A 25,053-nucleotide genomic window follows, 5' to 3' on the forward strand; every position below is an offset into this window, starting at 1 on the left:
TTTATATACCTCTATCATATCCCCCCTCAGTCTCCTCTTTTCTAAACTGAAAAGTCCCAGTCACTTTAACCTCTCCTCATATGGGACCCGTTCCAAACCCCTAATCATTTTAGTTGCCCTTTTCTGAACCCTTTCCAAGGCCAAAATATCTTTTTTGAGGTGAGGAGACTACATTTGTACACAGTATTCAAGACGCGGGCGTACCATAGTTTTATACAGGGGCAGTAAGATATTCTGGGTCTTATTTTCTATCCCTTTCTTAATAATTCCTAGCATCCTATTTGCCTTTTTGACCGCCACTGCACAGTGTGGAAGTTTTCAGAGAACTGTCCACAATAACTCCAAGATCTCTTTCCTGATTTGTGGTAGCCAAATTAGCCCCCATCATACTGTACGTATAGTTGGGGTTATTTTTCCCAATGTGCATTACTTTACACTTATCCGCATTAAATTTCATTTGCCATTTTGTTGCCCACTCACTCAGTTTGGTGAGATCTTCTTGGAGACCCTCACAGTTTGCTTCTGTCTTGACTATCCTAAATAGTTTGGTATCATCTGCAAACTTTACTACCTCACTGCTTACCTTTCTCCAGATCATTTATGAATAAGTTGAAAAGGATTGGTCCCAGGACTGACCCTTGGGGGACATCACTAGTTACCCCTCTCCAATCTGAAAATGTACCATTTATTCCTACCCTTTGTTTCCTGTCTTTTAACCAGTTCTCAATCCAAGAAAGAACCTTCCCTCTTATCCCATGGCCATGTAATTTACACAAGAGCCTTTGGTGAGGGACCTTGTCAAAGGCTTTCTGAAAAATCTAAGTATACCATATCTACTGTATCCCCCGTGTCCGCATGTTTGTTAACCCCTTCAAAGAACTCTAATAGATTAGTAAGACAGGATTTCCTTTTACAGAAACCATGTTGACTTTTGTCCAACAAATTATGTTCTTCTACATGCTTCACAATTTTATTCTTTACTATTGTTTCGACTAATTTGCCCGGTACTGAAGTTAGGCTTACCGGTCTGTAATTGCCAGGATCGCCTCTAGAGCCCTTTTTAAATATTGGTGTCACGTTGGCTACCTTCCAGTCACTAGGTACGGAAGCCGATTTAAAGGATAGGTTACAAACCACAGATAATAGCTCAGCAATTTCCCATTTGAGTTTTTAGAACCCTTGGATGAATGCCATCCGGTCCCGGAGATTTGTTAACATTTAAGTTTTTCTATTTGTTCCAAAACCTCCTCTAATGACACTTCAATTCGGGACAGTTCCTCAGATTCATCACCCACCAAGGACGGTGCAGATTTGGGAATCTCCCCAACGTCCTCAGCCGTGAAGACTGAAGCAAAGAAATCATTTAGTTTCTCCGCAATGGCTTTATCGTCCTTGATTGCTCCTTTTATAGCTCGATCATCTAGGGGACCCACAGGTTTTTTAGCAGGTTTCCTGCTTCTAATGTACTTAAAAAACATTTTGTTATTTCTTTTTGAGTTTTTGGCTAGTTGTTCCTCAAAATCTTTTTTTGCTTTTCTTATTACATTTTTACACTTGATTTGACAGTGTTTATGTTCCTTTCTATTTCTATTTATTTATTTATATTTACATGAGTAAATTTATTTATTTCTATTTACACGAGTAATTACACATTTTTAAAATGCTGAATTAATTTTTCATTTTAATTTACAAAGTTGCATGTGTTTTGGGAATGCAAGAGAGACATGTTTGGTTTCATACTAATCCATATTTGGCTCAAGAGCCATAGGTTGCAGACCCCCCATTCTAGATTCACAGACAGAATACTTAAACTGTGATGATGTGAATAGTGGGGGATATCACAGAAGCATGGATGAGAAGTGTGTCACTGAAGCATAGGAAAATCCTTCACATAAGAACAGGATCAGCAGTGTAACGGGGGGGGGGGAGCAGTTGCCTCTGGGTGCCACACTAGGGGGGCACCAATTTAGTTCCCCTCCACGCCGTCATCCCTTGGCTCACCTGCTTGCTGCTGACTGGAGCCTCCTCCCTGCCTCTCCACACCCAGTCTGACCCTCTCTATCTCCGCTGGCCCTGGCCCCAAACTGGAGGGGGTGGGGGAAAACACAGTACAAGTTCCAACCCCCCAGGGTCAGGCTCAGTTTTGGGGTCCTGCTGCATAGCAACGGCAGCTGGGGGGGGGGGGGGAGAAGGTGGTGATGCAAATTTTGCCTTTGCCCCCAGGGTGCAGAACACCCTTGCTATGCTTCTGAGTAGGATACATTAAAAACTGCCTTGGGTTGACTACAAAACAATGAGTTAACCTTGATATAAATGCAGCTTGGCTAATCTGCACTTGCATCTGCAAAGGGTGAAATGGAAACAGCAGAAGAAAGCAGGGAGTCAGAATTAAAGAGGAACAGGAGGGAAGAAGGAATTGATGGAGATGGCACAGTGAGAAATAAGACAACCAGGATTTGAGGGGGAATAAAGGACAAATGAAAACAGACACAAGATGAGAAAAGCTCTTGAGAGGAGAACAGATAAGGAAGAAAAGCAGGTGGAGAGGAAGGCAGAAGCAAGAAAAGGCATTTGAATAGCTCATCCCTAGACCTCTGCAGACCAGGCCGGGCAAAGACAGGCAACAAGCAAAAGTGAAGGCGGGGCGGCTTCCTCTGATGCCTGCTCTGCACATTTGGCAGAGGCGGTGACATCTGTGCGCTTTGCGGGTTGGCGAGCAGGAGGAGATGAAGTTGGGGGGGGGGACCGGGCGTGGCCCCCGCTGTCTGGGACTCTATGGACGGCGTCCCGGCCGGGTTCCGCTCGGGCACAGGCCCCGCAGCCAGGCACTAGTTGAGGAGCACAGGGCCTAGGCTCCACAGCTGTCCCCCTCCCCCACGCAGGACAGCGCGGGCAGACACAGGGGCAGGTCCCGGAGCTGGGGAGAGGCCGGAGGCGGAGTCGCTCTCTGGGGCCCGCGGGACAGGGACGCGTCCAGCGGCTGCTGAGGTGGGGGCCCGGGAGCGAGCTCCCGAAGGCGGAGGGGAGGGGCCGCGCGCGAGGCTTCTGAACGCCGTTAAACGGCCGCACAGGAGCGGGACCCGCACGGGACTTTCGCTCGGAACGAAGCGTTGCGGGGGGGCGGGGCGGGTTAGAGGTTGAAGGTCGCGGGGCGAAGCGGGGCCTGCCTGGGCTCAATCCCGCGGCGGGGGCGGGTGAGAGTTGCGTCTTGGCTCCGCTTGGCCGGATCCTCCCGATTCTTAGAGCCTGGCACCGAGCTCGCTGCGCCGCTGGACGCAGGGTTCTGCAGGCTCCCCCTGGTCCGTTCCCCATCCGTCCCGTCTCAGCGCCATTCCCGCCCCGGGCAGGCCCTGCGCTGTTGGGGGACAGCAGAGGCAGGGGACGCGGAGCCGGCGTGGGCAAGGCCCATCATGCCCAAACGTGCTTACGCCTGGCCCGGGTGGGCAGGCCCGGCTTCTCCCGCGGCCGATTCCCGGGGTGCTAGGCACCCGCCAGAGCAGCTGTGGGTGGGGGAGGAAGTAAGGGGGGGAGGGTTGTCACGGCTGGTTCAATTCCCTGCTTTGCCCAGACTTCCTGTATGAGGAGGGCAGCTCCCCGCTGTACAGTGGGTTGGGCCACTGCTCTCTTTCACAGCAGGGTTGTGAAGAGCCCAGCTCAATGAAGAAGAACCAGGGGAGCCCTAAATGAATGGCTGTAATCAGATCAGTGGTCTGTCTAGCCCCTGTCATATCTCGGATAGGTTGTGGGGTTTGGGCTTAGTCTATGGAAGAGAAGAGTGAGGGCAGATTTGATAGCAGCCTTCAACCTGAAAGGGAGTTCTAAAGAGGCTGGAGAGAGGCTGTTCTCAATGGTGAGGGATAACAAAACTGAGGCGCAATGGTCTCAAGTTGCAGTGGGGGAGGTCTAGGTTGGATATTAGGAAAAACTATTTCACTAGGAGGGTGGTGAAGTACTAGAATGAGATCCCAAGGGAGCTAGTGGAATCTCCATCCTCAGAGGTAATAATGTCCTGGCTTGGAATGATTTAAATTGGGAGTGGTCCTGCCTTTAGCAAGAGCTTAGACACATGACCTCCTGAGGTCTCTTCCAATACTATGATTCAAAGGGGCACTATCCTGTGCTCCCTCAGGAAGGGTCAGAATAGGCAATAAAGTACATATGAGACAGCCAGAGAAGCAGGTGCCTCCTGTAGTCAGGCAAGCTAGCATACAATGGTCCCCTGTAAGCTGAGCACTTGAGCAACTGTCCAGCAGAGATTCAGCTGATTAGCAGAGTGCCCATAGCTGCTCACAGTAGCCAGCATGTGTTTCTATTGGTGGTGCACATCTTCACATTCCTCAGTGCAAAATTTATTCTGCCCAAGGATGGAAAAACGTAGAGGAAACCTTGGTCCCTGGTGTATAAATAATGTAGCTCTTACACTTGACCTGCCCACTTTTTAATAACTGAATACTGCTCTGTAAATGAGGGTGAACCTTTTCAGTCACCTGGGGGGAGGTGTGCTAACTCTGCCATTGATCATTAGCATAGTTTTTGGAGCCCAATTTTCAAATATGCCCAATAAGTACAGCTCCAATCTAGTCTTTTATACTGGAGATGCTCTGTAACTCTAAAATTAGTCTCTACTATTTAGTGAGTATTTAATTCACTGATAAACAATATTAAATAAATGAAAGAATAACTTGAATTTAGATTTTTAAGGCTTAGCATTTGACAGTTGTCACATAAAAATGAGTGCCCATTAGTTTTCATCCTTTCAAATGAAGGGTCTGGATTTTCATTCTGGAAATAAAAAGCTGTTTCTCTTTTAATTCCTAGGGTCACATCGGAACAATATCACTTTATGCTCACTGTGGAGACTCTCCTAGCTTCATGTCTTCAAGGATCCAAACCTTAACTTCTTTATTCATAAGAAATTATAAAGACTTCTGCAGGGATAGACAATGTGGACACTACAAAATAATTTCTGCAATCTTATAAAAAAGACTGTCCCCACATTTAAATGTATGTTTCCCCATTATAACAAAGCAAGATATGGACAGTATATAAAAACCTTCCCAATTTTAGATGGAAGTATCCCTTCTGTATGTGAACATGTGTTTGAAAAAAACTTAAGGAATAGCGAGGCTTGTATTCAAAGGTAATTAGCCATTATTGTAATCTTTTTGCAGTATTATGTATATAAACTAGACTATACATGCAATAGCCTATAGATAGTTTCAGGTGCCTTTAAATTCAGTCAGTTAATTTAAGAAATCTGGAAATTAAGATTTTTAGCAGGTTTTTGCCACTTGAAAATTTGAAATGATTCCTTTGCTGGTGCTTACCTGGACATGGCCTATTAGCAAGATATTTGTTCAGCTCAGAATGTCAACCTATTTATGTAGGTGCCTGAATATCAGTTGAAGTTTCCAGTGTTAGGGATCTCAATTTAAAACTAAAACTATGTTGTTAATTTGCATATATTAACAAATAATTTTAAGAACATCAAAATTTACCCAGTGTTTAATTTCTAATGCAAAGATGGTAGGGACTCATACTTTTTCAAAACTCTAGTGAAATAGATGACAGTTATCTCCATTAATCATGATTCAGTATTAAAAGGAGGAAAATTATTTTCTTTTCATATATTTCTTTCTTTTATATATTTGTCTTTAAAGATCATATGGCAACACCTCTGAAGCATGCTACATAACCAAGCCATGGAAAAATATTATGCCCCCTTGTGGTGGTATTTAAAAATAGTAACTTACAATTCTTTGCTTTTTCTCATGAGGCATTTAAACTTAGTTTCCTTGCAGGAAGCCAAGGTAGAAATAGTGAATAATGTACATAATTGTTCATGGATTTTTTTTTTTGTCAAATAGTACTTTTGGTTAAGAGTTACATTTGCAGTTGAAATATATATATATATATATATTTTAAAACAAAATTGTACTTTACTTTTGATCAGGTGATTTTTAAAAAGGAAATTTACTGTTTACCATTTACTCTGTTTCTTATTTGCACTGTGCTGCTCAGGTAATAAAAATAACTAGTCCTTTTTAGTTTTGTGAAAATATAATGCAACGTTCACCAGCTTTAAAACGTTCTTTGTGCAATGAAGTTAAAGATTAGTTTTGTCGTGCCTGTACTAATGGATAAACTGTTTTCAGCACTTGAGAAGAACCAGGGAAGAAGCCAGTAAATAGTTTCTTTTTCTAGAATAGCGTACCTTCATGCTTCTAGCTTGCATCCCAGACACATTTTTCAGTCGATTGTATACAGCCAAGCCCACGATACCACTGGATTTGATCCGACCCCACAGAGACAGTCACCTACAGGATCTTTACAGAGCATTTCTAAAACTGAAATACCCACCTGGGGAAGCGAAAAAACAAATTGACAGAGCCAAAAAAATACCCAGACATGAGCTACTTCAAGACAGACCCAAAAGAGAAAATAACAGAACTCCTTGTTACCTACAGTCCACAACGCAGACCCCTCCAATGCATTATACACAATCTACAACCCATCCTGAAAAATGATCCCTCACTCTCAGAGGCCTTAGAAGAAAAATCTGTTCATGCTTACAGACAACCCCCTCACCTGAAATGCATTCTTTCTGATAACCATGCCACACAACCACATGATAAACCTCCAGGAACCCTGCCCTGCAACCAAAAAAGATGCCAACTCTGCCCACATAGCTACACTGACAAATTCATCACTGGAGCAAACAACATAAGCCGCAAAATCAAAGGGTCATTTGACTGTACATCCAGTAATTTGATCTATGCCATCAAATGACAGCAGTGCCCACTGCTATATATATTGGACAAACTGGACTGTCTCTGCAGGAAAGAATCAGTGGACACAAATTGGATATATGTCAAGAGAATATACAGAAGCCTGTTGGTGAGCATTTCAGCTTGCCTAATCACAGTCTGATAGACCTGCAAGTAGCTGTCTTGTCACAAACCAGCTCTACAAGCCAAATACACAGAGAAAGCCTGGAATCCCAGTTCATCCACAAATTCAATTCACATGCTAATGGACTCAATCGTGATATGGTCTGGTGGGGACTCTACCTACTTAATAACCACTGAAGGTGCCAATAGCTCCCTGAGTGGTATCCTTCCTGTTTTAGGAATCTTATCTATTGACTTTGATTTTGATCTGCTTAGGTTTAAGTACCCATTCTCCAAATACTTAATGATGCTCTGTCTCCCACCCCCCTCCTTTTTTCTTTCTTTCCCCCTTCCTTTTCCCCTCTCTTATTTATTTCAAGTTTTATCCCCAACTCATAACTCAGGTTATCTGAAGAAGTGGGCTGTGTCCACAAAAACTCATGATACCATCGACATGTTTCATTAGTCTATAAAGTGCTACCAGACCATTTGTTGTCTTTTTCTGAACCCTAAAAGTAAGGCTTGCTAAAATTGAATTAAAACTGGTAAACTGCGAAGATCAATATTTGCAGTGAAAATTCTGATCAAATGCTCAACATCTCAGAATTAGATACCTTAATTGTGATAATCAGTAACTGCTTAGTCACTTCTTAGTGCTCCATGGAGTGAGCTGCAAATACAGATGGTAATTTGATCACTTAGATGGTTTAAAACATTTAACGTTGGATATATATGGACAATACAAAGGAAAAGCCTATAGATCTAATGAATTCCGGCATGACTATGCAAAGCCATAAACAGAACTTATTTTGATTGTTTTCTGAACTGTCTTATTAGGCTATAGAAAATCTAACTTGTGAAAAATCAAAATGAAATGTCTCATTCCTATAAAATATCTGTATTTTTCTTGTCTCACTTGTTTGTTTTGGTTACTGTGACCTAAACTATATTAACTGAAATTAACTTCCTTTCAGAAACATAACTCCAAAGTGATAATTTAACCTTATTGTCAAACATCGGTGTGTCAACTGGGCAGTTAATTTAAGTACTGTATTAACTTATTAAAAGTATTATTTGGTAACAAGCTGTTTTTTTATTAATTAAGCTTTGTTTTTGAAATCAGATATTCAGAGTTGCTCTACAAGGTCAGTAAAGGTGGTGGAGAGAATGCAATCTTGCGTCATACCCAAAGGAACAAGAAGTTGCTTGTTCGTGAACGCCTAAGAATGCTCCTGGATGATGAATCTTTTCTTGAGCTGTCTCCTTTTGCGGGTTTTGATTTGCCATATGGTGATGTCCCTGCTGCTGGATGCCTCACTGGTAAGATTTGTAGTTGGTGTAATAGGGAAAAAAATCATTGCGTGCATAATAAGTGATTATGGTTTTGTTTGTTAAAAACTCTGAATATAATTGATGTGGATTTTGAGCTCTAAATCTGAATACATTCATTGTTCTGTAGTTCCCTTTAGCAACCATAAAGATTGACTGATGTTGAGGGTCCAGTTCAGTGCCATGCTTGTATGAGGCCCAGGAAAAAAAGGGAATGGATGGTTCTTCTTTGAGTGATGTCCCCGTGGGTGCTCCACTGTTAGTGTCAGGTCATCCTGGTGCTGCAGATCGGAGTTTTCATGAGCAGTTGTCAGCCAGACCACGCATGTGCGGCTTGCGCCTCGAGCCATCTGTGCCCTTTTGATTGCACGCACGGTCCGGCTCCCACCAGTTCCTTCTTCGCCCAGCTTTAAGAAGTGCGCCATGTGCCCTGACGCAATGCCAGCATTGGACGGTCATGCCGACTGCATTAAGTGCCTCGGCGAGGTGTACGTGCCTCAGAAATGTGTTCACTGTGCTAAACTGATTAGTAGGGCATGTAGGGATAGAGAAATAAGCCAAAAAATGTTCCTTTTTGACAACGCATTGCAACCCGTGAACTAGCACAGCCAGTCTCCACTCTGCAATCACCCAGGCTGAGAAAAGAAAAGCCGTTTCTCCACAGCCAGCTCCGGCTTGAAAAAGAGCCTCATCAGCCCTTTTCCTACCACAAGCCCTCTCGGCCTGTGTAAGTATGGGTGGCAAACCTGGGACATCAGGTACTATGGCAGCCAGGCATAAGTCAGTCTCAGAACTAAAATCCTGGGAAAAATATACATCGGTGCCATCAACAGTCGCACCCAGCCCACCGGTCAGCACTGCCAGCAACTGCACCTGCCATCACGGCACTGATGACCACGGCGTCATCCATCTCAGCACCGCCAATGCCGGTCGGCTTCTCCAACGTTGGCACTGTCACCTCAGGCATCCTTATGGACAAAAGCACTTCACAAGCCTATCTCGGCACCATATATGCTGTCCAGCCCATCAGCACCGAAGAAAGCAAACCAAAAATCTGACTCTGCGAGACAGATGAGTCCGGCCCTTTAACTTTCTCTCCAGCACTGTCCTCTGCACCATCTTCTCCGCATTCACCCTGCTTAAGAGGGGATGCCAGCGGTCATACCCTATGGGACCAAAGCAGGCACCGTAGGTCCAGATATAATTTCTCACCTTCCCCCATAGAAGATATACCTTTCGTTCGCTGCCTCCTTCTTCAAGAGATGCACCAAATTCCCCATGTTCTCCAAACCTCCTGGTGCATTATCACACTCATTACAGGAGTGGACACTCATCTAGATATGCTTCCCTTGTGTGGTCAGATTACAGGCAGCATAGCCCAACATACTACCATAACTATCCTCATCATACCTCGGCTCGACATCACTATCAACACTCAGATTATGGTCATCCCTGTTGGTACAGTCACCCAGCTTCTCGTGCTCCTACAGTTTCTCCCCAACCATCACATAGATGGCACATAGCAGTTACACCTCCCACCGCTCCTGATACAGCTCACATGTCAGAACCAGAGGAGGGTCAACTATCTGATGTTGAGGAGCACCCACCAGATGCCTCACCAAAAGATCAGTCCTCATCATCTCCCAATGAGGCAGTTACCTGGTGACCAATCTTCTTCAGATGACCTGATACAATTTCAGGATCTCTTTAAGAGAGTAGCTGTAAACCAAGATATTCAATTAACCGAAGTACTGGAGAAACAACGCCGGCTTCTCAAAAACCTTCAGCCCTCACAGTGGGCAAAGATTGCAGTCCCCTTACACAAGGCTATTATGGAGGCTGCTGATGAGATCTGGCAGACTCCAGGTTCGGTACCACCAACAAAGAAACGGGCTGACAAGAAGTACTTTGTTCCTCCAAAGGAAGCCGACTTTTTGTTTTTCCCATCCATGACCGAACTCATTAATTGTTGATGCTGCCCAACACAGATCCAAACTCCCGCAATATAAGAACACAGTGGAGAAAGATAGCAAGCGCTATCCCATTCAAAGCCACTCTTTGCAGCCCACTCCCTGAGAATCATTAGCCTTTATGTCTCATTCCTTCTGTCCCATACCCGGTCTCCACTTTCCAGGCCACTCAGCTGTGTGTGCCAAGAATTGCTTCATTTGATTTTCATACCAACTCAGCCCGTTCTTACCCTCATTTGTAGGGGTGCATGAGCTTTTCTATATTTTTACAGGATTCCCCAGCTCTAGTGAGTTCTCCTCAGTACACATCACCAGCAGCAAATAGTTACTGCTGTCTTTCAGATGTTCAGCAGCTTTTCCTTAGCTTGTTCCTGCCATCTGTTCTCAAGCAATTCTTACCTGTCCTTTCTATCTTCCCCCTAAGGTGCAGGTGTCTGCTCTGAAGTCTAGTTGTATGTCAGCTAAGCAATCAAAGGTGTATTGGAGACTGCTCCCTGTGACGGACCGTGCTGGATCTGGGCACAGCTGAGGGCGTCTGCTCAGGGCGAATTGCTCAAATTCGGGGCTCCTTACAGCCCCCCAGAATGGAGACCTTCCCAAATAGGCCACAAACCAGTCCCACAGAGCGCTTCAGCTGCCTGCCTGAAGCCTCATGAGCAAAACCCCTCCAATACCCCAGCAATATCCATGCTGCAGATGGCCCCGGGCCTCATACACAGGTGAGGAGTTTTAGAGCCCAATCTCACCTTCCTCGAACAAGTTCTGTCAGGTCCAAGAAACCAGCCACAGATCCCAGGTCAATTTACCCTCTGGACCTTACCCACAAGACCACGCTGAGCCAGTCCTTTAGAATCTAAAATCTAAAGGTTTATTACTACCAGAAAGAAAAGTGCGAGAGTAAGGTTGTAAAAGTATCATACATTACATGCATCGAATCTCCCAATTCTCGATGGAGGCTCGCAGCAGAGATGTTATAACTGCTGGCTTAGAAGTCTTTGGTATACATCCTATGTCAGGATGGGTCCACAGTTCTTCACAGCTTGTGATTCCCTGCGAGGCCGCATCTGGGGTCAGGAACAGATCTGAAGACCAAGATGGAGTTGGCCACATGTCCTATTTATACCTCCTTCCCCTCCCCTCCCCGCAGCTTCTTTCAAGCTGGAGAGAGTCACATGGTCTCTGACCAGGCACCTAGATTCCTTCCCAGGTGGGTCTCTGGTACTTAAGAGACGTATTGTCCCCGGAGCCTTGCTAATTAGCATGTCCATAGGCTGAGCCCATTGCTCAACCACATACAGAGAAACTTCCAGCCTCCATACAGAGTACATATTCATAACTCCACACACAGACATTATACAGATATATGAAGAGCATATACAGAATCAGTAGAAAGTAAGCTTTTGTTCGACATCTCACATGGCCTCCTTTGTACCCACTTTTGGGGCAAACACTCCCCCATGGGCGCAGCAGTGACCTGGCTGCTTCCCTTAAACTCCAATAACATGACACTCCCTCTTAAAGGATCCAGTCATCCCGTGACAAGTATTTTAGTGGTACTTAGGATATTATGTGGGCCCTTTTCAGTCGCAAAGTTTTTTTGTAAGCACTTATAGGATCTCCTTTTGGAAGGATGGTAAGCACACTTTTTTAAATGAAAAGGAAATAAAATTAGAAGAATGCTTGGGGATCATCAGTTCAGGGTTAAATGATTGCCTGCTAGTAAATCATTTGGGGTATGTCTACACTACAAAGTTAGTTCGAACTAACGGACGTTAGTTCGAACTAACTTTAATAGGTGCTACACTAGCGCTCCGCTAGTTCGAATTTGAATCGAACTAGCGGAGCGCTTAGTTTGAACTAGGTAAACCTCATTTTACGAGGACTAACGCCTAGTTCGAACTAGCTAGTTCGAACTAAGGGCTGTGTAGCCCTTTAGTTCGAACTAGTGGGAGGCTAGCCCTCCCCAGGTTTCCCTGGTGGCCACTCTGGCCAACACCAGGGAAACTCTATGCCCCCCTCCCGGCCCCGGACCCCTTAAAGGGGCACGGGCTGGCTACGGTGCCCGTGCCAGGTGCAAGCCTGCCAGCACCCAGCTAGCAGACCCTGCACCTGGCACGGCACAGAGCCACCCACCCGATGCCCCCCAGCCCACCCCTTCTTCCCGGGACCAGGCTGGCGGCTCCCGGGAGCTTGCCCTGGACCGCAAGAGGCGGGCACCTTCCTGGGCTAGTGCGGACATCGTGGACCTCGTCCACGATCTCCGCACTAGGCACAGGAAAGTGGCCGTCTAGGGCAGGAGAGCTGCCAGCCTGGCCACCCAGGGCCAGGTGTGCATGAAAATCAAGGGGGTCCACTGAGACCCCCGACACTGAGCCCTGAGCTTACAATGGCCGTACTGGGTCAGACCAAAGGTCCATCTAGCCCAGTAGCCTGTCTGCTAACAGCGGCCAACCCTAGGGACCCTGGAGGGGATGGACCGAAGACAATGACCAAGCCATTTGTCTCGTGCCATCCCTCTCCAGCCTTCCACAAACTTTGGGCAGGGACACCACTCCTACCCTCTGGCTAATAGGACTCCATGGACCCAACCTCCATGACTTGATCTCACTTCCCTTTAAACTCTGTTCTAGTTGTAGCCTTCACAGCCTCCTGCAGCAAGGAGTTCCACAGGTTAACTATTTGCTTTGTGAAGAACAACAACTTTCTCTTACTAGTTTCAAGCCTGCTACCCATTCCTTTCCTTTGGTGTCCTCTAGTCCTTCTTTATGGGAACTCAGGAAGAACTTTTCTGAATGCACCCTCTCCACCCAACCCCTGCTTTTAGAGACCTCGATCCTGTCCCCCCTCCGTCTCCTCTTTTCTAAGCTGAACAGTCCCAGTCTCTGTAGCCTCTCTTCATCTGGGACCTGTTCCCAACCCCTGATCATGTTAGTTGCCCTCCCCTCTCCCAGCCTTTCTCTTCCCTTCTCCCACCTCCTTTTCCTAGTCTCCCCCAGTTTTTTTTCAATAAAGACAGAGTCAATGTTGGAAGAAACGTTATCTTTATTTTGTACATCAATAAGAAGGGGGGCTAAGGAAGGGTAAGTGGAAGGAGGTGAGGGAGGAATGGGGTACGAGCCCCCGATGGGGAGGACTGGGCTGGCTCTGCGGGCTTCTGGGGGTGGAAGCTCTCCTGCAGCCCCCCAATTACTCCCTCTCCCCAGATGGCAGCCTGCGGCAAGTGCAGCCGGGCTGATGGCTGAGTGGTGTGATGTGCCCAGTGTGGGCACTCAGGGCACTCCAAGCCAGAACTTCTTTGCAAGCGGGGCACCCCTTAGAACTGTGTGTCCGGGGTGGGGGTCGGGACCCTTTAAGCGCAGCCCTCGGCTAGCCTGAGACAGCATCTCCATGCTCTAAGTCCTCCTTTTATGCCCTGCCGGCACTGCTTCCGGCCATCCTTAAGCCCTGTTCAGAGTCCACTCAATGTGGACTTGCTAGTTCGAACTAGCAAAACGCTAGTTCGAACTAGTTTTTAGTTCTAGACGCGTTAGTTCGAACTAGCTTAGTTCGAATTAACTAATTCGAACTAAGTTAGTTCGAACTAGCGCTGTAGTGTAGACGTACCCTGGTCTTGTTGCATTTGAAAGTGTAGTCCTGTGATGAAAAGCGGCTGGAAAATGGTTTAATACTGTTCCATATTTATTGTCTCACTGTTCTCTTTCGAATTTACTCGGTTTTTATGCATTTTTCCTCCTAATTGCATATCCTACAAACTCATTTGGAGAGCAAAGTTCTTTCCTCTTGTAATGTCAGTAGCAAAGCTGTTTCAGGTCACATTCTGCTCTTGTTTTCATCTGTACAATGCCATAAGCCTTCACTCTCATTTTTCAAAATAAGACTACATTGTAAGGCTACAGAATAGTATATATCTGCTGCAAACAGTATCTGTAGCTTCATTGGCATAGGGGTACATGTTATAGAAAGCCTTATTGAGATGCTGCTACTATTGTAAAAAATAACTTGCACTTTGGCTTCCTTGTTTAGCATATGGAACTATTTCAAAATGTCTACATTTGGGTTATTACAGAGCCCTTAATGAATATTTGTGGTCTCTGTTTCAGGAATTGGAAAGATCTGTGGAGTCTGGTGTGTCTTTATGGCAAATGATGCAACAGTTAAAGGCGGGACCATTTATCCCATTTCAGTGAAGAAACAGCTAAGAGCTCAACATATAGCAATTCAAAACAGACTTTTATCTGTGTATCTAGTTGACAGCGGGGGAGCATTCCTACCGCTACAGGTAATGTTGGAAAGGGCACATTGTATGAAAATAGCTTTTTTATTTGCATCAGATTAATTTTTAGAAGTGAATCTTGTTCTGAGTTTTTTGGCTGTCTGACTTCAATTTTTTTCCAAGTTATACTCTAATTGAACTCTGCAAACAAATCAGAGTAGAGATGTTTCTAACGTCCAAGACAATGATAGTAATTCTGACTGATCTTACATGTAAGGGAAGCCAACTTTATCTTAGAATACTAGAACTGGAAGAAACCTTGGGACGTTAGTAAGTCCAGTCCGCTGCACTCACTGCAGGATGAAGTGCCCACCTAGACCATCCCTGGCAGATGTTTGCCTAACCTGCTCTTAAAAATTTCCAATGATGGAGATTCCACAACCTTCCTAGACAATTTATTCAGTGTTTAACCATCTTGACAGTTTAGCAAGTTTTTCCTAATCTCCAACCTAAACCTCCCTTGCTGCAATTTGAGAATACGGGAGGCCCCCAACTTGCGACACGATTGGTTCCGGGTGAAGCGTCGCAAGTCGGGGCATTGTAACTCAAACCCTTATTTATGATAGGCGCCGTGCACCATCAAAAATGCAGGCTGAGGACTCAAGTTAGGGGTTTCTGGCCCCTTCCTCATTTACAAAAATGGTTGTTTGTGTGGCGGGTTGGAACTCGGGCAGTCGCAAGTTGGGGGCTTCCTGTATTGCATTTTGTCCTATCATGGAGGTTATGAGCATTTAGAAACCTGAGTCTCTACATGGGAACAAAGGGCTCGTCTAGGTTATGCTGAAGTTCCGAATTTGCATATCTGCGGGAATTTGCATATCTTCTTCCAATCTAATTTTGAAAGCAGAGCTTTCAAAAGTGAAAATAGTCGGAATACAGGGTTTTTTTCGGCAACCCCCCCCTTTTTTGAAAAGTTTCTCTTACTCAAAAAATGAGGTTTATGTGGCTTTTTGAAAAAAGGGGGGGAGGGTTGCCAAAAAAACCACGTCCCGACTACTTTCACTTTTGAAAGCTCTGCTTTCGAAAGTGAGATTGGAAGAAGAGATGCAATTTCCCACGGAATTTATATATCCTCTTTCAGAACTTCAGTGTAGTCTAGATGAGCTCAAATTGTGTACTCAGCAAACACTGTGATCTCAAGAGAAGGCCCCCTTGATCTTCAGTTTTTTGAGTTTGTATTTTTAGTTTGAATAAATATTGCAAATACAAATATTTTAGTGTAAAGTTTGTAATAATACAGAGAAAATGTATGACAGATAAACCCCTTAAAAATAAAATGGAGACTTTCTCCTTTCTGTAATATGGGAAAAGGGGTTAGCAGAGGTCACTTCACCACACGGAATTCAAGTTTCTGCAAAGAATGTGAGTATTCTTGGTACACGTGGCTTCTGCTGAAAAGCTAAAGCTGCGCCATCTCAAACAGAAAGCACAGCTTTGTAGACAGTAACTATAACTGAGCCCGTTATTGAGTCAGCAGGAGTTCTGTATGATTAAAACAGCATCTAGTTTAATTCTGAATCTAGAAATTGCATTGAAAACAAAGGACAAAAAAGAAACGGTGTTGAATTCATTTCAGAAATGTAGAATGAATATGAGCTCTCTCCTGTTCCCTGGTTTTCAGTCAGTGCTCATGTATCTAATGAGAAATGGCTTCTGTGCTCCATCTGACCTTGAATAGGAATAGATTGCCCTTTCACAGAGGCAAGATCTGTGACTTCTCTCTGCCTTGTGCAGTAAAGAAGGCCATGGTTATTTTTGTTGAATTGAGCTTCAGGTGGGCAGTACATGCAATAGAGAATAAAACAGTGCCTGAAAGTTATGATTAGTAACAGTGGTTCTCTATGAATCAGTTATACTGTACAACTTATTTGCTTTTGTGTTTGTCTTTTCTCTGCATTGTCAGGCAGAGCTCTTTCCTGATCAGTCCCATGGTGGCAGAATATTCTACAATGAGGCAATAATGTCTGCTATGAAAATCCCTCAGGTACAATGTTGTGTTGAATCTGTATAAAGATAATATATGTGGTTAATAGATTTATGGAAAACATTTTGTTCTAGTAATACAGCTTCTAGAACCAATACTCAGATATGGAAAAATACTAACTTCTAGTTTTGTGTAATATTGAGGAGAAAAATCAACTAGGAATTCATATATTGTAAATATCACATTTCAGTCTGAAGGATCCCAAAAGCATTTTACAAACTCTGTGTAGCAACACTGAAATACTGTTATCTTTTGGAAAGACAAAGGGAAATTTTGGCCAAAGATATCAGAGCAAATTCCTTATCTTAGGGAAAACATCATTTACTCCTTAATGTCCCTGCAGAAAAGACATAATTTGACACCCCAAGTGAACAGTATGACAGTCAGTTATCTACTTTGGAAGGTTGTGATTGACAGTGGATTTGTATCTCCAGGTCCAAAGAACATACAGGTTGAACCTCTCTGGTTCGGGACTCTCAGATCCAGTAACATCCATGATCATGCAAGATCAAAGAGCCACAGCCGCAGAGGTTGCCCATGGCAGGGAGCGGTGCTGGCAGCAGGGCAGACAGGGCCATTGGGGCAGCAGAGCTCAGGGACAAGACAGTGGAACCTGGTGGCTGGGAAGGGGATCAGGGCAGGGAGGCTTGTGTCTCATGAAGAGCTCTCTTAGTAAAATATTACTCTTTTGCTGATTTTGTTTATCAAGTAAAAATGTTAATATTTTAGAGTTAAATTGAAGAGCCGCATTATGATTTTGTACCATCCATTTGCTTTTATAACTAATACCAAAGAAAAGAGGCCATCCAAATAGGGAAGAGGCAAGAAAAAAGAAGAGACCATCTAAGTTTCAGTATAGTTTCAAAGAGTTATGGAATGTATTTTACTTTGCATCAATTATTAGTTAATGCTTGTAAGCTTAGAAGAATTTGATATTTATTTTGTCTAATTTAGATTATCAGTATTTAAAAAAAATAGATACAAATTTTCAATAATAAAGGGCCATAGACCAGGCTACAGCTCCCTGAAGTTACTTGAGAAAAAGCTTTTGTTTTGCTGATGAGCTAATAGCACCAGAATGGTCTCTTTTAATGGTCTTTCCTTACATTATAATTTAGTAGCCAGCTAATGAATACCATTTTAAAATAAAAGACTAGTTTAAAAAGTTTTGAAGGCTTTTTAATTAGATGCATGAAGATTATAAATCTCAAAAGTGCATAAAAACAGCTTACTATTGAAATTAAAATAGTATAGTCCTTTCTCAGATATCTTGTTTCCCCCTTAGGTGGCAGTGGTGTGTGGTTCTTGTACAGCTGGGGGTGCCTACGTTCCTACCATGGCAGAGGAAACCGTGATTGTAGACAAAATTGGTACTATGTTTCTTGCTGGACCCCCTTTGGTTAAAGCTGCCACAGGAGAAGATATCTCTCCTGAGGATCTAGGAGGAGCCACTCTGCACTCTAAGTAGGTACACAGTTTAAGAAAAATGGGATTCAAATAATGTATTTACTAACAAAAGGTATGCCTGATGTCTGCAGTGACAGGACACCATATGATCTTAAACATAGATGGGCAATAATTTTCCCCGGGGGGCACTGAATGAATTTTGGTACATGGTCACGTGCCAGCTCCACCTCCCAGAAGCTAGGGACTAGCTTCCCCCCCAGAGTTGTCTGGGGCCAGAGGCTTTGAAGTAAAAACACAGCAAAGGGCTCCTGGCTCCCAGCCCTGTCACTACAGCATTGCCTGGCAGCTGTCCGGGATTGCTGCAGCTATTTAAAAAGCTTACGGCTCTGGCCCTTGCTGGGGTAACACTGTGACCATGAGCCTGGAAACTTGGTGCCAAGGCAGCAGGATATAAATAATGGCCAGATGCAGTCTGCAGGCTGGATCAAAGTGTTAGGTGAGCCGGATTCTGCTTGCACGCCGCATCCTTCCCAGTCCTGATCTTAAAGATAGGAAGCATGCCTTGAAGACACATTAGAAGTTATATGTGAGTGACTTTAAAGAGCTGTTTTGTGCATATGTAGGAGTGCCATAGTGCTGGAGATGCATCCATTTTTAAAAAGCATCCAGCAAACTTACAGTAATGTAAATGTATAAGAGCTAAGTATTGTTATAATTATTTTAATTTCTTATTTTATTATTTGTGCTTAAACACTATCTCCATTCAGGGCTTGCTCCTCAGACCTTACATGGTTGACTTAATTAGGCATTCAAAAGGGAATCCAGGATCAGGCCCATAACTGGAACTTACCATCACACAGTATCACAGGAGGAAGAAAGCTATTGTTTTATTTACATCAGCGGAGAAGAGGATGGTTCAGTGGCTAGGGTACTAATCTGGGACTAGGGAAACCACTTCGTTGGTCTGCCACAGACTTACTTTGTATTCTTATGCACTTCGGTTAGTTAATGTGACTCAGTTCCCCATCTTGCAGGGGGGTTGTGAAGATAAATGCATTTTAAAAGATGTGAGGCTCTGAGAGGGCCAGATACTTATTAAAGTATTTCATAGCAATAATGTAGTTTGTTCTGAACTTTCATTTTTATTGTGTATTTCTCTAATGTGGTCCTTCAGAGTCAGTGGTTGCATCGACCATTTTGCATCTTCAGAAGAGGCAGCGTATGAATGTGTTAGAAATATTATCTTGACGCTAAATTATGAACTTCCACAAGAGGAAACTTTGGAGTATGATGAGCCTCTGTACGGTGCCGAAGAGCTCCTGGGGCTTGCACCACAAGGTTATAGATATACTCTACCTCTAAAACTGGTAAGAAAGACAAGTGCTGCCATAGTTCACAGATTTTAAGTGTCTGCTTAATTCTCTCTCTGCAGATTAAAAGAAAACATACTTGCTTTCTTTGGAGGATTCACTTGAGAATCTTAAATCACATGAAGTATTCAGTGTTGCTTTTACTGTTTCCAAGGACTTGACTACTACTTCAGCTCCTCTTTCTGTATTGAATATATTTCAAAATGTAATGGCAAAGGTTCCTTATGGTTATGTTTAAAAGAAAAAAAAAAGTTAAACACTTTGTAGAGAGGAGGGTAACTGCACCAAATGATCCTGGAAGTACAGGCAGTCCCCGGGTTACGTACAAGATAGGGACTGTAGGTTTGTTCTTAAGTTGAATTTGTATGTAAGTCGGAACTGGTACATATTGTAGGGGAAACTCTAGCCAAACATTTTTTTTAGTTTTGGATAGCATAGGGAAAGGTTAACTCTCCTCTAATGTTTGTTTTGCTGTCTGTTCCCCTGTTCAGAAGATTTCACATCTATTTCTGTCCCTGTGACAAACTCAGGACTAAAGGAGTAACTCATCAAATACCAAACAGCTCTGCACCATGCTTTGAGCTAATAGCTTTATTTCCACACACCACCCAGGGTTCTAGGAGGAGGGTCCTTTTTTTGCTAACACAATGAGGCCAGCACTTTGTTTGTTTTGGTGGAGTCTTTGTTTGCCCAGGGAGCCCAGCATGTATAGGGGGAGGAGGGGCGGAGAGGCTGCTTTTGTCTGCTGTTCGGCAGCCTGTTGCTCAGGGGAGGGGGCAGCCTGTTGCTGGCGGGGGGGGGGGGGGGGGGGGAGGGGAGGGGGGAGGCGTGCAGGATGTGAGGCCGCGGGGGGGGGGGCAGCGGGCGTGGGGAGGCACTTTTCCTCTGCCCAGCAGCTCTGCGGGATCCCTGTCCCTGTGGTCAGCTGCTGCAGGCAGAGGCCAGTTGGAGCCGGCCGAAGAGGAGGAGGAGGTGGATTCTAGGACCCAGGTGAGCGAGCCCCGGGGACGCTGCTGCGCTCCGGGAGCCCGGCATGTATAGAGGGGAGGAGGGGCAGAGAGGCTGCTTTTGTCTGTTCGGCAGCCTGTTGCTCAGGGGAGGGGGCAGCCTGTTGCTGGCAGGGGGGTGGGGGGGGCAGCGGGCGTGGGGAGGCACTTTTCCTCTGCCCGGCAGCTCTGCGGGACCCCAGTCGGAGCCGGCCCGAGGAGGAGGAGGATCCTAGGACCCAGGTGAGCGAGCCCCGGGAATGCTGCTGCGCATGTGCGGGAGTTGCCTCACCCCGTTTGTATCTAGGGATCCGACGTAAGTCGGATCCACGTAAATCGGGGACTGCCTGTACTACTATTCTCACATGCCAAAGCTTGTAGGAACTTGGAGTGCTTCAGGGTTGGTGTGCTTTGCATCTCTGTGGCTAATTTAAGGAACTGCAAATCTATGTAAAATGGTTTTGGTGCATGTTGTCCATTTCTCAGTAGACAAAGCTGCACATCACAGAAACCACTCCTACAGTTGGAACTAACTTGCATCCTTGCCGGTGGTCTCAGCAAAGCTGAAGAATGAGTGAATTAAGGAGTCTGACTTCTTCCTACCCACTGGTTCTTCCAGAATAGACACAATAGTGAGGAAACTTGGACTATCATTCCTCCTGTTATATGTGGGCTATGGGTATACACAGGATTTTGGACTCCAGGGATATTAATCCAGCATCTTTTGCCAGAAGTAAATTCTAACAATTCAGAGGCCTCTTCTTAATTTTTTAAATGGTCTTAGAATACATCTGAAAAAATTGTGAGCTCATGGTTTTAGTGCAGTAACTTGTGTGCACAAGCCAGGTGATTGCACTCAAAATAGCCTTATTTTACTTGCCCAAAGGTGCATTTTTGTTCACATTGAATGGGTATTCACTCAGAGGGTATGTCTACACTACCACCCTAGTTCGAACTAGGATGGTTAATGTAGGCAATTGAAGTTGCAAACGAAGCCCGGGATTTAAATATCCCGGGCTTCATTTGCATCTTGCCGGGCGCCGCCATTTTTAAAGCCCCGGTAGTTCCGACTCCGTGCCCGCGGCTACACGCGGCACGGAGTAGGTAGTTCGAATTAGGCTTTCTAATTTGAACTACCATTACTTCTCGTTCCACCCTAGGAGTAACGGTAGTTCGAATTAGAAAGTCTAATTCGAACTACCTACTCCGTGCCACGTGTAGCCACGGGCACAGAGTTGGAACTACTGGGGCTTTAAAAATGGCAGCGCCCGGCAAGATGCAAATGAAGCCCGGGATATTTAAATCCCGGGCTTCGTTTGCAACTTCGATTGCCTACATTAACCACCCTAGTTGGAACTAGGGTGGTAGTGTAGACATACCCAGACTGTTTAGAGGCCAAGTTTAAAGTTTGTTTTCCTGCTCGTTGCATAATTTAGATATAATGGGTTTTTAAATCTTGAAGGACTGTTACGATCTACTCTGAGCTTCTGAATAGCACAGGCTGTAATTTCTGGTTGGAGAAAGTATAGGTTTAGAAAGACATCACATCTTGATTTAAATTTTATTGAAAATAAGTAATTTCTTTATAGATTTTGAGCCGTCTGATAGATGGAAGCAGGTTCCAGGAATTCAAAGCTGAATATGGAACAACATTAGTAACGGGATTTGCCCATATGGAAGGGTAAGTTTGCAAAAGTTTATCATAAAAAAATCAAACTCTCTTTTGGTTACGAAGCTTTTGTATTATTATTAGGTCTTGTAACATGTCCAGTTAAAAAAAACACCTTAAGTTAGAGTTCTAGATTGTTCAAGTGACTGATGATAGGGTAGTTCTACTTAGCCTCAGGTTTCATCTCTAGGTTCTGAATTCAGACCTGTCAATGTCAGTAGAGGCTGAGAGCTATTACAAGCTGACAGCTGTGCCTATGTGAAATGAGTCAGTGATTCAGGCCAGTACCTATGTGGACAGGTGTTCACATTGTAGTTGGTACTTCTAGGTTGGCAGTATCAGCAGATTCACTAAATAGTAAAAAGACTTGGAGACTGAGCCTCTCAAAATGCTTCCCTTAGAGCCAGACTGAGGTATATGGGTGAGGCAGTGCGAGTGAGCTTGTATTGCCAATTCCTGTACTGTGCCAGTTCAGTGGATAAGAAATTATCTTCTGTGGCAGTTATTCTGGGACATTTTACTAGAATTAATTCACTCAAGATCTTTAAAAGATCGAAATAAATATTTAGGCCCATTTTGTGTGTCAGAAGTAACCTCTAGTGTGATAGTTCCTTTCTCCTTAATAAAGGTTAAATTTATCTCTAAACAGTGCTAGATGATAAATCTTTTTGCTAGAATTAATAAAGCATGCCACTCTGCTTAACAGTCAGGTTAATTGATTCTCCTCTGGGACTAGATGAATATTTGAGGCACACATTCCATTATACTGAAAAGACAAATTAAACAGCTGAGTATATTGGGCAAGTGTATTTTGCTTGCTGCCATGAGTGGGTTGAGAGGTTGTCAAGCTGAGATCATTAATAAGTAGCCATCTTTAGAGTTATTAGTAGTTACTGGCCTTGTGTGTCCTGTTGAATTTCTTATTCAGATTCCCTGCTTTAAACAAATAACAGCATTGATAAGCATAATCTGCAAAATAAGCTAGAAACATAGTTTAAACTTAGACTTGCAGCTACTGAGTGTGCGGCATAGTACAGAATGTCCATTAGAACCATGGAAGGTACAGAACGCATTGTAAAATGTATTTGTTTTTCTTTTAGCTGCAGTTTATCCTTTGGAATGTGAATAGGATTTGCTCATGAATAAACTAGAAAGAAATAATAATCAGTCTGATCTTTTTTTCTGGCAGTAGACATTGAAACTTTGCCATTCACACTGGTCCAGCCCACCCTTTCTTTCTTACCGTGTAGAACTTCAAAGTCTTAACCCCATTAAGCAGCATTTTTGGACTAGCATTTAGGACATTTTATGAAGCAAGTAATTGTTAACTAAACAATATAAGTAAAAGAATTTTCAATCTATTTTCAAGTGTTTCCAAAGTGACCAGTGTTTTCAGTTATAGCATTAACAGCAGCCTTTCCTTTATGCAAGACTATTTGTGGTCAGTTGCTTAAATGGTTAGTATGTGCTAAAACAGATCATGTTAAGTTATTGGATATATTCAGTGCATACTTTGTATTAGTGCAATTTTTTTATTATTTTGACTTTCCCTTGAAGATGCTCCTATTGGACTAATACTAATACATATGGATATTATTTTTGTTCACTACAAACAACATTTTTACCAATCTCAGGTTATAAAAATGAAAGTGTTTCTGTATGTGTTTTGTTAGACACCTAGTTGGGATAGTGGCTAACAATGGTGAGCTGACGCATGATGCTTCTCTAAAGGGCAGCCACTTTGTACAGCTGTGTAGTCAGCGAAGCATTCCCATCCTGTTTCTGCAGAATACTGCTCCACATGCAGCAGAGCCAACAAGTCTCTCACAGGTATGGCACTGTAATTCAAGAATGAGAAGGTAATTCTAGTACTTGTCCCTTAGTAAAGTGAGGGTCTGAAACATAAGCCCATGTATCACAGGCCAGGTATTTGGCCTGAGGCCTAGACAGCAATGGTCAAGACTTTGTTAATAGAAAGCAAAGTTAAGTTGTGAGCAAGAGGCAGGCTCTGCTCACAGAAATTGGCAAGAACAGGGCTGATATTACAGAAACACTCATACCTGAGAGGTACTAAGCACAAGAGTGTAAGCACATTCGAGAGGGTCACTATTTTCCCTTGGTGCTACACTTATCTATATTCTCTTGCTCTAACAATACTGTGCATAACTAGAGGTGATAGCATGTCCAGCCTTCAGTGCTAGTAGTTAAACCTAGTACTCAGTGCTTTTCATCTAAAAATATTAATTAGTTTTCATAACAGCATAATCAGGGAGGTAGCTCAATATTATCTCTGTTTTACAGGTGGAGAAACTGAGGTGAGAGTTAAAAGTTACTTGCTGAAGGCTACAGAGAACATCAGGGTAGGCTTAGCACTAGGTTCTGTGAGCAAAGAACTCCTCTCTCTATGCACATTTACACCCTATTCTGTATGCTCCTAGTATTTGAGATCAAGCCTGGTACAACTGCAGTGCATCTGAGCTAGTCCAGACAGAGCCAAAATCGCTCCAGGATCCATAACTTATGTAGCATAGCAGTGCTCCACTATCTGCACAGGCAATAATTATTTCTTTGATTTATAGTATTATGGCGTACACTATAAAACTCACATTTGTATTTCACTGTTCTACAGTTATTTGTTCTGAAAACATTAACCACTTAGATATAAAATATTCAGAATTTCTTTGTAAGTTTGGGTGGGGTGAAGGGAATTTAGAAAAAAAAAAAAGAACTACAATGACTTTATCTGTATTTTAATTTCAGGCAGAGAATCACACCAACAGATTAAAGGCACAGGCCTCCATGATGGCTGCAATTGCTTGTGCTGCTGTGCCCAAGATAACCCTTGTAATTGGTGGCAGTTATGGGAATGAAAGTTATGCTATGGTATGGTAAATATGTTGAGTAATATTTGATTTTTCACAGATTTCCATTTCGATCAGTCTGCCATTATTTTTAAAATAGGAGCTTCCTCACAAACTAAGTAGTTGGGTCCCTCTCTGTGAAAGCTGGGCATCAGTTCTGAAACTGCTCACACTAAAGATTAAATGCTGCCCTTGTTCCTTAGCTGGAGCTGATTGATCTCAGTGATCTCTCTTAGTTTCTTCTTACTTCTCATTTATAGTGCTAGTAGCATATGCAGTGGGGACTACTCACATGCTTAAAGGTAAAGTGTATA

The 25,053-nt window shown here is 43.8% G+C and overlaps 1 protein-coding gene across 9 annotated transcripts in view; it reads left to right on the top strand.

Annotated features, from left to right (window-relative positions):
• Positions 1–2,735: 2,735 nt before the first annotated feature.
• The window catches only part of LOC102448257 (methylcrotonoyl-CoA carboxylase beta chain, mitochondrial-like), a 46,226-nt gene continuing 23,908 nt past the window's right edge, over positions 2,736–25,053 (top strand). For 5 of the 9 annotated variants that reach the window (XR_012905911.1, XM_075936216.1, XM_075936222.1 and 2 more), the window contains exons 1-10: positions 2,736–2,988; positions 4,819–5,140; positions 8,014–8,210; positions 14,290–14,468; positions 16,366–16,446; positions 17,732–17,910; positions 19,028–19,220; positions 21,799–21,890; positions 23,552–23,708; positions 24,639–24,761. Coding sequence is in view for 8 of the 9 variants with exons in the window: in XM_075936216.1 (XP_075792331.1) it covers positions 4,944–5,140; positions 8,014–8,210; positions 14,290–14,468; positions 16,366–16,446; positions 17,732–17,910; positions 19,028–19,220; positions 21,799–21,890; positions 23,552–23,708; positions 24,639–24,761 (1,398 nt within the window). In the remaining variant the exon portion in view is untranslated. Of the gene's footprint in view, positions 2,989–3,129; positions 3,300–3,544; positions 3,999–4,818; positions 5,141–8,013; positions 8,211–14,289; positions 14,469–16,365; positions 16,447–17,731; positions 17,911–19,027; positions 19,221–21,798; positions 21,891–23,551; positions 23,709–24,638; positions 24,762–25,053 lie in introns of those variants that run through there. The other 4 variants (XM_075936224.1, XM_075936219.1, XM_075936217.1 and 1 more) reach the window with 4 other exon arrangements.

Source organism: Pelodiscus sinensis, chromosome 9, assembly GCF_049634645.1.
Source record: "Pelodiscus sinensis isolate JC-2024 chromosome 9, ASM4963464v1, whole genome shotgun sequence".
Lineage (NCBI taxonomy): Eukaryota > Metazoa > Chordata > Testudines > Trionychidae > Pelodiscus > Pelodiscus sinensis.